This window comes from Pristiophorus japonicus, chromosome 21, assembly GCF_044704955.1.
Source record: "Pristiophorus japonicus isolate sPriJap1 chromosome 21, sPriJap1.hap1, whole genome shotgun sequence".
NCBI classification, from domain to species: domain Eukaryota; kingdom Metazoa; phylum Chordata; class Chondrichthyes; family Pristiophoridae; genus Pristiophorus; species Pristiophorus japonicus.
This window is the reverse complement of record NC_091997.1, coordinates 44707387-44719572: the sequence shown is the minus strand read 5'-3', so window position 1 is coordinate 44719572 and position 12186 is coordinate 44707387. Positions and strand designations below refer to the sequence as shown.

The following is a 12186-nucleotide window of genomic DNA, read 5'->3' as shown; positions in this document are numbered from 1 at the left end:
CTGAGATGAGGAGAAACTTTTTCACTCAGAGTTGTTAACCTGTGGAATTCCCTACGACAGAGAGTTGTTGATACCAGTTCATTGGATATATTCAAAAGGGAATTAGATATGGCCCTTACGGTTAAAGGGATTAAGGAGTATGGAAATAGCCTACTCCTGCACCTATTTTCTATGTTTCTAATCCATCTTCACACAGCCAGATCCTGCGAGCAAATGAAATAACTGGTCAGTTATTTTTATTTTTTTGCTGGGGTGTTAGTTGAGGGTGGAATGTTGACCAGGTTACTGCTGCTGATCTTCAAATACTGTGATGTGATCCTTTACATCCATTTGAACGGTAATGTATGAACATTCCTTACAGTCCAAGCAGCATGAGGATTTCATACCAACAAATTTTATCTGAACCCATTCAGAGAAGGTCTATTAATGGAGACCCAAAATGATACAACGACCCACACAGGCTCTTCTGCAGAACCTGGCTTATAAGGAAGACTAGCTTAAGCAGTTGCAAGCCCTCAATTTTTCAAGGCTTACCTTGCAAAATGGAAAAGCTTTATCAACTGATGCTATGACAGCAGCAGGAACCCAGTAGAATGTATATTTTCAAATTCTGCTAGAATATAGACTTCCATGGTCTTACTTACTGACAGAAAACCCACACATCCAGGTTGTGTGGACTTAGAAAGACATGGAAAGTAAAGCTAATTACCTCCTGCTTAGGATTTGAATTTGTTAATGAACAAAGAGTCAAACCACTTGTATTGATGGATTGTGTGATCCTATGTGTTACTTTGGCTCTCTTTGGAATTGGAGAGTTTGTGAAGCGCAATTCTTGATTTGAGATGCACTGCATCTCATTTGCCACATGAATAGAGCAGTCCATAAACTGTAGAAATCTCCAATCCTTCTATGACAATTAATTGCCCTGCTGAACAGAGTATATATTATGCCTCAATAATCTCCGGTTGAATAACAAGCTTACAGTCACCCCCCCCCACTTTGCACGCACGCCGCATCAGTTCCAAGATGGAATAGCAAATTCACTTTGCCACATCATTGCTGAGCAAAAATTTCTAGAGTGGACGAACGCAAACCGCTCCCACGCACTGAGCATTATATTGGTGACCGAAACTCAACTGAGGCACATCTTCCCAGGTTTCTTGCGTTACTAAAGCCTTTGAATCCAGCAATTGTATACAAAATATAGAAAATACCACTAAAAGTGGGCCTGTTTTTTACGTGCATACATTCTTCTGTAAAGGTCCCCGCTCGTGCAGGTTGATTGCTTTAGCTTTGACTGTTGTGAAGTCAATTTTCTCCATATACATGAATAAAAGTGCAAGATTTCCTATCCAGTATATAAATTGTTCACACCCATAGAACAAAGTGCAATGACTGAATTTATTGCCACATAAAGTCATCATTAATTTCAGAATAGCTACTCTTGTATAACAAAGGCTTGTTTTACTGAAAATATTAGAATTTTATCATTTTGCAAATCTTGTTACTTCCGCTTTTTGAGTATTAAAATAGCACAAATTATTTGGCAAACTCTTTGAACATTCAGTAAAAAGTTACAGCTTGTGTTGCTGCTTGATTGTGTTGTGAAGATCCTTGCATGCCATTATGACAAATGATTCTTTCCTAGTCTTGTATTTAAATGGCAGCCTGTAGTTAATAAAATAAAATGTTCTTAATCTTACAGATAGAACACATAGCAAGCATTATAAAACTATCCAAGGTAAGTGATCATCTACATTTAGAAGTGAAATACAAACTCTGCATTTTGTTGATGCTGATCTGAATCTAATTTTTTTTTAAGCCAGTTTGCCTTACTTGGTAGCATTCACCTCAAAGGCAGCAGATTGAGGGCTCAAGCCTCAATCCAAAATTGGAGCACGTAATCTAGGCTGAAACTTCAATGCACTGCTAAGGGAGATGTTCAACTAAAACTTGCTCTTTTTGATCTGGTGATTCAGATGAGCATCAAGAAAGTCCCATTGTATTATTCAGAGAAGTGCAGAGTTCTCTGGTGTCTTGCCAAAATTCCTCCCTCGGCCCACACACTGAAAGTAGATTAACTGTTGGTTGATGTTATTGCTGTTTGTGGGTGTTTTGCTGTAAGTAAAATGGTTGCCATATGTACATCCCTTCATTTCAAAGTAATTCATTATATCTGAAGTGCTTCGAGACATTTGAGATGTGAAAAGATGCTACAAAAATGAAAGTCTCTCTTGCAAATCTGTTTGACACTCTTTCATAACAGTATCTTAAGTAATCTAATTGAGTTGTTTCTAAGACTGCATGAAGCAAAATTAAAGCATTCTCCTTGAGCTCCCTGGTGGCTGACTACATTTAGTAAACGAGTAGCTGAGCATTTCAGACCAGGAAGATCCCATGTGATCCTTCTGTTGCTTAGTCAGTTGATCTCAGCCAGAGTACGACAGTTGGCTTCACTGTCCTGGGGTTGAGGAGGGGAAATTTGAGCGGCATTCCAGCTCTTTATTTCTATCCAGGGCCCCCCCACTGAAATTGCTCATTGGGTAAGGATAAGCTTAAGCTGAGCTGCGACACCTCCCTATGACCGAGTCGCCTGCCAATACTTCAGAATAATGAACTCTGGAACTGCATCTCAGCAAAGGGTCAACACCATCAAGAGAAGAGAAAATTGAGGATTAAAAAAATGCAGTTCTCTGTAGTGCAGAGACTGTAACTAATTACCTTCCACAACAATTTTGGATTGGATTAGCTCGCCACTTTCTATAAACTGTTGTTTTTCCAAATAGTTGAATCTGCACATTCTGTAACAAAGCTAGAATCCAAAGTAATGAATCAAGAGAATTATTTGCAATATCTTTGACTCCCTATTTTAATCTGTTCTCTGAATGTTTACTGAATAGATACAGTAAAACTAGAAAAGTTTCAACCCTTAACTGGCATCCTTCACCTTGGTGAGCACAACTTTTAAAAAAATAAATCGGGGGTTATCTCTTGCTCTAGGACTGAAGGTCTTGGTTTTTGATTTTTTTTCTACAGAAAAAACGTGAAATTTAATTTTTTTTTAAAAAGCAGATTTATTTTTAATCTTGCTATGTAGCAGCTGGCCTCAAAATCACACTTCACTATGTTTCAAAACCAAGCGGTTGAAATATGCCTTTGCCTCCCAGCATCTCTTGCTCAGTGCTCCCACTAGAGTAATGAAGGTGCTCTGAGTTAAGAATGAATGGCAAGACATTTTTCAGCACACCAAATTAATTTCACTGTAGTTGGCAGTTCATCGGAGTACAGATGGTTAGCTTGATAATATGTAGTAGTCACTGACCTCATGGGTCTATATCCCAAGTAGTTCTGCTTTAAACAAACACGCATGGCAAAGTTGTAGAGAGTCTTACATTTCTATCCAGGCCTTTTAGGATATTTCTTTGAGGGTAGAGTTAAAAAGCACTGTGCACCACTATATTTGTGCCAGTTCATGAAATTGAGCAGGTTTATAGTTTGTTTGATAATGCACTTGAGATCTATCAATAATGGTTTGTTTTGAATAATTTAAAGTCTATATCCATTCTCTGGACTGATGGTTGAAAATAACTATTGTCCCACATGCAACTGAAATGCCAAGAGAGTTTGACAGTGCATCAAGTCAATTGTTTGGTTATCTTGAAACCTGCCAAACTTCCCAATCTGTATCTTCTACTGGATCTCGGGAATGTTATTTGACTAAATTTGAAATGCCATGAGCTCTGCTCCAGCCAAGATGGGAGAAAATCCAGGGAATGTTACCCTAAATAATGCAACCAAAGTAACCCATCTTCAGCTGGGCAAGTGTAAAATCAAACTTGGAGCTAACACGACTGTTATTACAGGGTGATGTGGAAAGAAAACTCTCTCAGATGATCTTGGACAAGAAGTTTCATGGTAAGTGTTGAACAGTTTCTACATTGAACACAGGTGGAACTACAATAAAGTTAAAATCATGCCCATCTCTGACAGCCCATTTATGGGTGAGAAATTCGGTTGGATAGCGCCCCACGTGAGGGTCGGAACAGGGGTGTTAAAGGATTTGCAGCCGCGAGCGCCGGCATTTGTGCCACTTGGCAAATTCAATGTGGTGTTACCGGCAGCGCTGAGGAGTATCGCCTGGGAGCGTAGCACCGGTGTGCAACGCCCCTGGTATAGAAACATAGAAATTTACAGTGCAGAAGGAGGCCATTTTGGCCCATCATGTCCGCGCCGGCCGACAAAGAGCCGCACGGCCCTCGGTCAGCAGCCCTGAAGGTTACATATAAACCTATGAACAATAGCGGAAAGATAAAGAGCGCCCAGCCCAACCAGTCCGCCTCACACACGGATGCAACATTTGGTTTGCGCTGCACCCGTAGCGCCCTGTAGTAACCGCGCCAGGGAAAGCTGCCGTGCAGAGTTGTCCCAGGGTGCTAAGGGAAGGAATGACTGCATGAGGTAAGTGTGATATTTTTTTTGCGATTTAGCTTTATTTGGGGTGAGTAATGTATCGGGAATGTTTTTTGTGTTTTTTGTTACGATTCTTTTTTTTGCAGGGAGGCCTCTCTTAGGGCGCAACGAAGCTGGCTGTTTAGCACGGGATATTCAGTTGTTCACCCGGCCTAGCACCCTAAGAGAGGTGTGGAACGCTTCCCTTTGCGCTTCACTCCACTGTCAGGGCGCAACCACTGAATTTTTTGGCTGCTGTCTTGACCCATTTTCCGGCGCTAAATTTAGCGACCACCTGACACTAGAGCCTTAAGAACCAAATTTCCAGCCCTATATGATAAACTAGTCAATAACCAAAAACCTTTTTCATGTAACCGATATAACCACCTAGCCTAATCACAGTTGCAGTTATAATTTGATATCTTGACTGTGCAATATCTTTCTTTGAGGGCTAACATTTTTGCCAAGAGTAGCCTTTGTCTTTTTTTTTTAGTTCTCAATAAATCATCTCCGAAGACAGGTATGATTTTAACTTTGATCAAATCTTTTGTCCCAAATAACGTTTTACCTGTTCCAGATGGAACTGAAATATTAGCTGCGTGTGGCATGTTTTCTCCAGTATGCAGTTCCATACTGCATTTCCTTGGTATGACACAATTCTGGTTTTGGCTGCAGTGTAAGAAATACCATGCAGAAATTGAAGAGTTTTGTATACACAGATAAAAATGATATGTTAAACGCAATCATTATTTTTAACTTTTATCACCTTAACCCGTGGCAGATTAGGATATTTTAGCGCTAAAAAATAACTGTCTAACTTGTAGTTACTAGTTTTAACTAAATAGTTCCTGGAAGATTTGTTGGTATTGGAATAACCAATCCCGTCAATATTGTGCAACCAATAAATTCGGTATGCTCAGTTGTATAATTTCACACTGGATATTGTATATTATATAGCTCTCCAGGTATTAGATTGATGCTTCCTTAGATTTATTTTTAAAAACTAGTAATCTGGCAGGAGAAATTTGAAAAATTATTTCCAGCCAGTTATACTCCAGGATTCATTCGTGTTTTTTCCCTGTATTTACTTCAGGTATTCTAGACCAAGGTGAAGGGGTCCTGATTGTGTTTGATGAGCCTCCAGTAGACAAAACATATGAAACTGCGCTTGAAACAATCCAGAATATGAGTAAAGTAGTGGACTCGCTCTACAACAAGGCAAAAAAACTAACATAGGTGGGTGTAAAATAATGCGAGGGACAGAATCTCTCTCTTTTTTCAGGTGTAGTTGATGACCTACGTGTAGTCACCAGAAGATATCCATGGCCTTCCTTACTCGCGAGGCAAGGCATTATTCATGTGCAAAATACGTTTTTGTTCCATCAAATTGGACATCATGGAATTTTTCCGCTACTTTGTACAGCTGCTCGGCAAGGCAGAAATCCAATAAGGGACCGAGGTACGCAAACCCGTTGTATCCCATTTTTACCTTGAAGACCAAACTGGGCCAAAAGATTAATTGGTTATCTTTCACAATTATATTTAATAACCAAAGTAGAATGCAAAGGGATCGTTCTATTTGACCAATTTTCCTAAAGTTTCCACCTGCAGAGCAAAGCAACTTTCATGCAGAATGGGATTAGCTCTCTTTCCCCCTCCCACCGCAACAAAAAGTTGGGCTAGCAATCCCAAACGATTAGCTTAGTCTCCTTCTCTCAGCCAACTAATCAATATTTATCCATAATACATAACTGCATGCATTTTCCGTCTACTTTTTCCATTTTAAATTCCTGTGTCTGCATTTATAATGAAAACTTGTCAAATTATAATTATACCCACCAGCCAGTGGAGGCACTGCAGAATGAATTACATCTCTGCACCCTGTCCAATTATCCACCCTGTTGACTTCCCGTGTTAACAATCTTTTACAAGCCTGCATTTCCATTATAAATTCCTGTGTTTGTATTTACATTGGAAACTGCGTATGTAAATTTGTCATGCTGTAATTGCATGTTCCTGCCAGTGGTGGCACTGCCGTGCCTCAGTTTGGTGTCTCGCAGCACCTTGACCTATACTGCAGAGAAAATCTAACTTCAACCAACTCTACGTCTTTGCTTCCTAACTTGTTGAACATTTTGCTGCTTTACTTTTTACTTTTATATTATTTATAGTTAATGGGGACAGAATGTATGACCTTAAAATAGGGTCTTAATTATGTCTGTGTGCCCTTGTCAAATTAAAGCCGGCCCTCTAGCCCTGCTTCATTTGAAGACTACATTTGCTCTTCACTCCATGTGTGCAATGACACGGATGATCGACTGGTATAAAGTGTTTGTCATGTATGTGGAATTGGAATTAGCATCCGTTAAATGATTTATTGAGACGGGTGGCTCGTCAAGCCTTCGCAATGGTTTCAGCATGAGACAAATAATGGGTACTTCAGGTACACACGGACTATTTGTTTCCGGCAAGCAGCAGTTAAATTGAGGAGGCTCCAATGCTGACAAAGCTACAAGATTCATTAAAAGATATTAAAATGTAGTCTTTTATATCATTTTAAACAAGACTCCTGTCCAATTAGTCGCAGAAATACTATAGTAATTGGGTTTCTGCTTTGACATTGAGATGCATACTGTCAGTTATCCGCCCAATACCTAAAGACCGTGAGGCCATTTTCATACTGGATATGAGAACAGTGATGTCCATCTAAGAACAGGATCTGAACGACTAAATGTATTGCACCAAGCTCATCCAGACTACAGTTGAAGTTAAAATTCTGATTAACTGCTTTCTTTTAAATTAATTGATCGGTTACATTAATTTCTTCCCTCCCCATAAAGGTGCTTACAGATATAGGCTGCAATTCCAAGGATGAAGGCACCTTCTCTAAGTTTTCCTTTCTTTGTGTGCGAGCCCACAAAGTACGTGTCTGGAAGGTAGTCGACCAGCATCACCATCCAAGCCTGTTAATGATGCCCACGTGCACACCTTTCAAATTAATGTTCATCTTAAAAGATTTTAAATATAATTCTGTGCTTTCACTGACACAACCCTTTATTGAGTACTGAACAACTTCTGTACAAAGACCACTTTTCTGCTTGTACTGCTAATTTTTTGGGTTAAATTATTTATCTTGCGAATACAATGTCGATATTTCTAGACACATCAGGAATTGTAGAGAAACTCCATTATATTTTGATATAACCATCCCTTTATGCAATATTGGGGCCTCCTTTTGCTCAGCTGGCCGGTTAATTAAAAGCCTGCATTGCCTACCTTTGTTGTATAACATTAAAAACATGCCTAATTCTCATCATGGGACTGAGTACAGCTGATTTACAGATTAAAGGCAATATATATTTAAACTAAACTAATTTAAAAGCTTCCATGAAAGTATGATTGGCATGGAGCCTACTATGAATGTACAGCTTGTTAAAATAACTAATTCAAGTTATACAGCATTTTTTAAATTAACGGAGAAAAAATTAGCCCACTTTTTTTTTTTAAAAAGGTGGCAGGTTTAGTCTGATGAAATGTCGCTGGCAGGGAATAAATATTCAGAACCTCCCATGTGTTTTCCCATTCTCAAGTAGAACAGAGCCTAATTGCTGTTTAGGAATGAGTGTTTCCTTCTCTTCCTCCTCATGTTCTTATATAGTCTTAAATGTTATGATTGTAGATTGCTTCCAGTGTTTCTGATTGAAATGTGGTTAGTGTGGACCAGTCACATGGCTAACGGACCAATCAAATTCCAAACATAGGAACCTGACATGACAGTTCCCCACCAACTTCACCTTGGTTTCTCACTGCCATTAAAGAGGAGATGCTCTAAAGCAGTTTGCTTGCTAGTGCTCTATACATCACTCATCGCCCAACACCACATCCTGCCTGCTCTCCCTCTTCCATCTGCTTGCTCAGTTCCAGCCTGCCTCCTATTTACTCAATCCCAGCCTATAAAAAGTAGACGCCCGTCTTTTGTAGGTTTCCTGAATGACCTCTATTCGGTCAAAACAACTTGTGAACCTTTCACTCTTTAAAATGGTCTCTTTCCTATAACCGTCAGTCTGTGGTTTAATGCCAATCTCTTTGCTTAGAAGTCTCTGAAGAAGTGCTTTTTTTTTTGCTGAACAAAATCTCATTTTGCAAGTAGTTAAGTTTAATTGCCTAGAAACCAATTACTCTGCCACGTCTTCAGAATTATGTGCTATTGTATCGTAGAAAAAAGGCTAGACAGGTATATGAGGGAGAAGGGAATCGAAGGTTATGCTGATAGATTTAGATGAGGAAAGATGGAAGGAGGCTCAAGTGGAGCATAAACGTCGGCATGGACTGGTTCGGCCAAATGGCCTGTTTCTGTGTCGTATATCCTATGTAATTAATTTGTAGCGTGCGCTCGCGCTCGCTCTCTCTCTCTCTCTCTCTCTCTCACACATATAACGGGAATATAGGAACCATTACTTTGACCAGTTTGTGTTCTATAGTTCCATGACCCAACACTTGAGCTCAATTTCTACACAAAGTTTATATATAGAGGCAGGGATTTCCATAGGCTGATTTGATGCAGTGTCTTGCGTAGCACTCCATCGGTCGTCTGAACTACCTTGCAGTACATAAATCACGTTAGCACTCAGCAGAGCCTTGAAAACAATTAGCTCGATTTTTAGAACAGCGCTTAATTTACTGCTCAGGCAGGTGGGGGTATCCCCCACGATCTTGGCAGGAGATGAAGGCAATGCTACACATACTAACTTGGATTAAATTGAGAAACTTCTGCAAGTTTATTAATGTCTTCCTGTATTTTGTCACAGTGCTGCTTCGCTGTATTAACTACACCGCCCATCCCCACCCCCAAAATTTGGTGTCATCTGCAAATTTTGAAATTGTGCTTCCTATTCCCATATTCAAATCGTTTATGTAAATGGTGAACAACAGTGGTCCCAGCGCCAATCCTTGTGGACCACCACTTCCCCTCTTTTGTCAGTCTGAATAACTACCTTCAACCCCTACTTTCTGGTTTCTGTTTTGTAGACAGCTAGCTATCCATTCTGCTACTTGTCCCCTGACTCCAAAGGTTCTGACCTTAGTCATGAGTCTACTATGCGGTACCTTATCGAAGGCCTTTTAGAAAACCAAATATATTACGTCTACTGCATTATCCTTATCTACTCTTTCTGTTACTTCTTCAATGAATTCAATAAGGTTGATCAAGCATGACCTTGTCTTTTAGAATCCGTGCTGACTGACTGCTCTTTGTTACATTTTCAGTTTGTAGATGTTTTTCTATTGCATCTTTGACCATTGCCTGAATTGCTCATTGTGTAATAAATGTGTTCGGTTCAGACAGACTAAGTTATCCACCAGCAAAGGCAAGTTATTTCTTTGGATTTTTCTCATTAAATGTACAGGGCGCAGACCATCATCACCCCAGATGACTTCTGTTAATCTTGTAACTTGTCACCTCAGTAGCATGGACACTCCATGCGATGTTACGCGGTGTAAGACTACCTCCTGAGTCACACTCCACTTTGCTGGAGTTGAATGGTGCCCTGAGTCTGTGTTTACTCTTCCAGTTTAGCATTAGGCAAAGACTACTGGGGTGTGATTCCACTCTTAGATGTGTGAATACTGTTTCTGTACATTTGTGCCTACAAACTTTTAGGTTTGAAAAATGTATGAGACACTGTTATCACAGATTTTTAATGAATAATGTATTGCTCTCCTGGGGGAGTGTTCACTTTGTCTAACAATCTTTTCCTTTGCCAAAATGCTACATTTAAGCCATGGCAGAAATATGTAATGGTTCAATTCAATTCTCTTTTGTTTTTGGAACAAATTATTTTGTTCAAATTATTTCAAAATACAATTTTATTTTTGAAATTGGGCCCTTACAATGATGGCTTTGTATTTTTCATTACATTTTGAATCAAGTTTTTTTTTAAAAAAAGAACTTGTGTAGATCTTCTGTTTTTAGCCCTATTAATTGGAAAGTCTGTTCACGTGTGGTAACGAAAACCAAAAAGGATTGATAAAGTGGTGCCAAAAAAATCATTATCCGGTTATTGTGTCAATAAAAGAACATGAGTGTGAGAATTAGTTACTGTACTTTGAGCTGAGGAGTAATGACCGTGGAGTTGGTGTGTTTTCGAGGAGAGCTTTTGCCTTTAGTAGTTCGGAACATTGGTGCTGAGTCTTTCCAATTTGGTTTGTAGGTCAAGCTAAAGGTTCTATGCACCATAGAGCAACCAGTGGCAGCATTTTCATCCCAAACTTCAAGAATTTCCGTTATCAGTAGAGTTCTATATCCCTTGATGCCCTTGCCCAACAATTCCGGATTCCCCGCCAGCAGAAATAGTTTCTCTGTATCTACCCTATTGAATCCCTTTATCATTTTAAACACTGATAATATCACCTCCCAATCTTCTAAACTCGAGGGAATTCAAGCCAAGTTTATGTAACCGATTCTCATAATTCAACTCTTTAATCCCAGATATTCGTCTGGTGAAATTGTGCTGTAACCCTTCCAAGGCAAGCATATCCTTCCTGAGGTTCTAAAGGGACAATCGGGTACAAAATATAGTGTCCATATTCACACATTGGCCACTATAACAGCCACAGGCACACTGGGCCAAATGGCCTCCTCTGTGCCATATCATTCAATGATAACATTGTCTCTGACCAATTTTCAGTGGTAATTAAGATTTATCTCTTTTTTCCCTTTGCAAGCTGAGCTATGTGCTCAATAGAATTTTTCTTTACTATAAAATAATCATTTCAGTTTTGTTGTCAGACTAGCTCTTGCTCAGCTCTATCGATGTATATTTAGCTGTTTGTTTTCCTCCTACAGAGAGAGCGACTTTATTCCAGAGAGTTGGAGTGTGTGACAGAAGAGAGCGGAGCTTGGAGAAATGCTAGGATTTTTTCAGTGTGTCCTACTTTCAGTCTGAAAGTTTTTAAATCCCTCGTCAAACTCATTCTGTTCAGAACAGGTTTGTTCCGGTTTGATGTAGCCTTTACCCAGCAGGTTATCAGGGGATGGTATGACATTTTTTTTAATCCTTTGTCATATTTTGTCCTGCTCTTCATTCTCTCGAGGGTTTAACCAAACTCTCGCTTTGTTATATGCAGAGGTTTTTGGTTGACCGTTGACCCATGCTGTCTCTATGGACCTGGCTGACATCACACTGCTTTTGACCTGACTTGTTTTCCAACAGTTTCCTACACATGCCGTCGCTGTTTTGGTTCTTGCCATCAATATCAAATGTACAAACGGTTCTCGCTAACCAACAATTATCAGGTATATCTGATGTTCAGATGAGTTCATAAATAAAGAAGAAAACATTTTTTTTCAAAGTGTGATGTGTGCTTTTTTTTCCTTTTTAGGTTTCTAAATTAGTTTTGAGAAAAAAAACTTGCGAAAACTGTGTAGATTGACTCTTGGAATTCATAGGTACCTAAGAACCTTATCTCGGCTTTCCCACAGATGTTTGAATATTTTAAATAAAATGTTATTGATGAGTCGTCAGTAGTGTACATACTTTCTGCCGTCTTTTTGCGTCTCTTTGTGGGGGGCGGGTGGGAAGAGGAAGAAAGTCTCTTGGTAATTTTTTGAAATATCAATATTGGTACTGTATATTCTACACTGAACATCGATGTGTAAGAAGTCATTTGGCAAGACTAAATTGCACATATTAAATCAGCATCTTGTTGAAGGAGATTTGCCTAAAAAGCTGCTAGTGG

At 39.4% G+C, this 12186-nt stretch overlaps 1 protein-coding gene across 2 annotated transcripts in view; it reads left to right on the top strand.

Moving 5' to 3' along the window:
* LOC139233980 (26S proteasome non-ATPase regulatory subunit 11) overlaps nt 1-11799 on the top strand; it is a 102223-nt gene extending 90424 nt beyond the window's left edge. Inside the window, exons 11-15 of one of the 2 annotated variants that reach the window (XM_070864722.1) lie at nt 1706-1741; nt 3864-3915; nt 4943-4969; nt 5543-5685; nt 11294-11799. In XM_070864722.1, coding sequence (XP_070720823.1) covers nt 1706-1741; nt 3864-3915; nt 4943-4969; nt 5543-5685 — 258 coding nt within the window. In that variant the 3' untranslated portion in view covers nt 11294-11799. The remainder of the gene's footprint in view (nt 1-1705; nt 1742-3863; nt 3916-4942; nt 4970-5542; nt 5686-11293) is intronic. The other variant, XM_070864723.1, reaches the window with a different exon arrangement.
* Nucleotides 11800-12186: the final 387 nt, after the last annotated feature.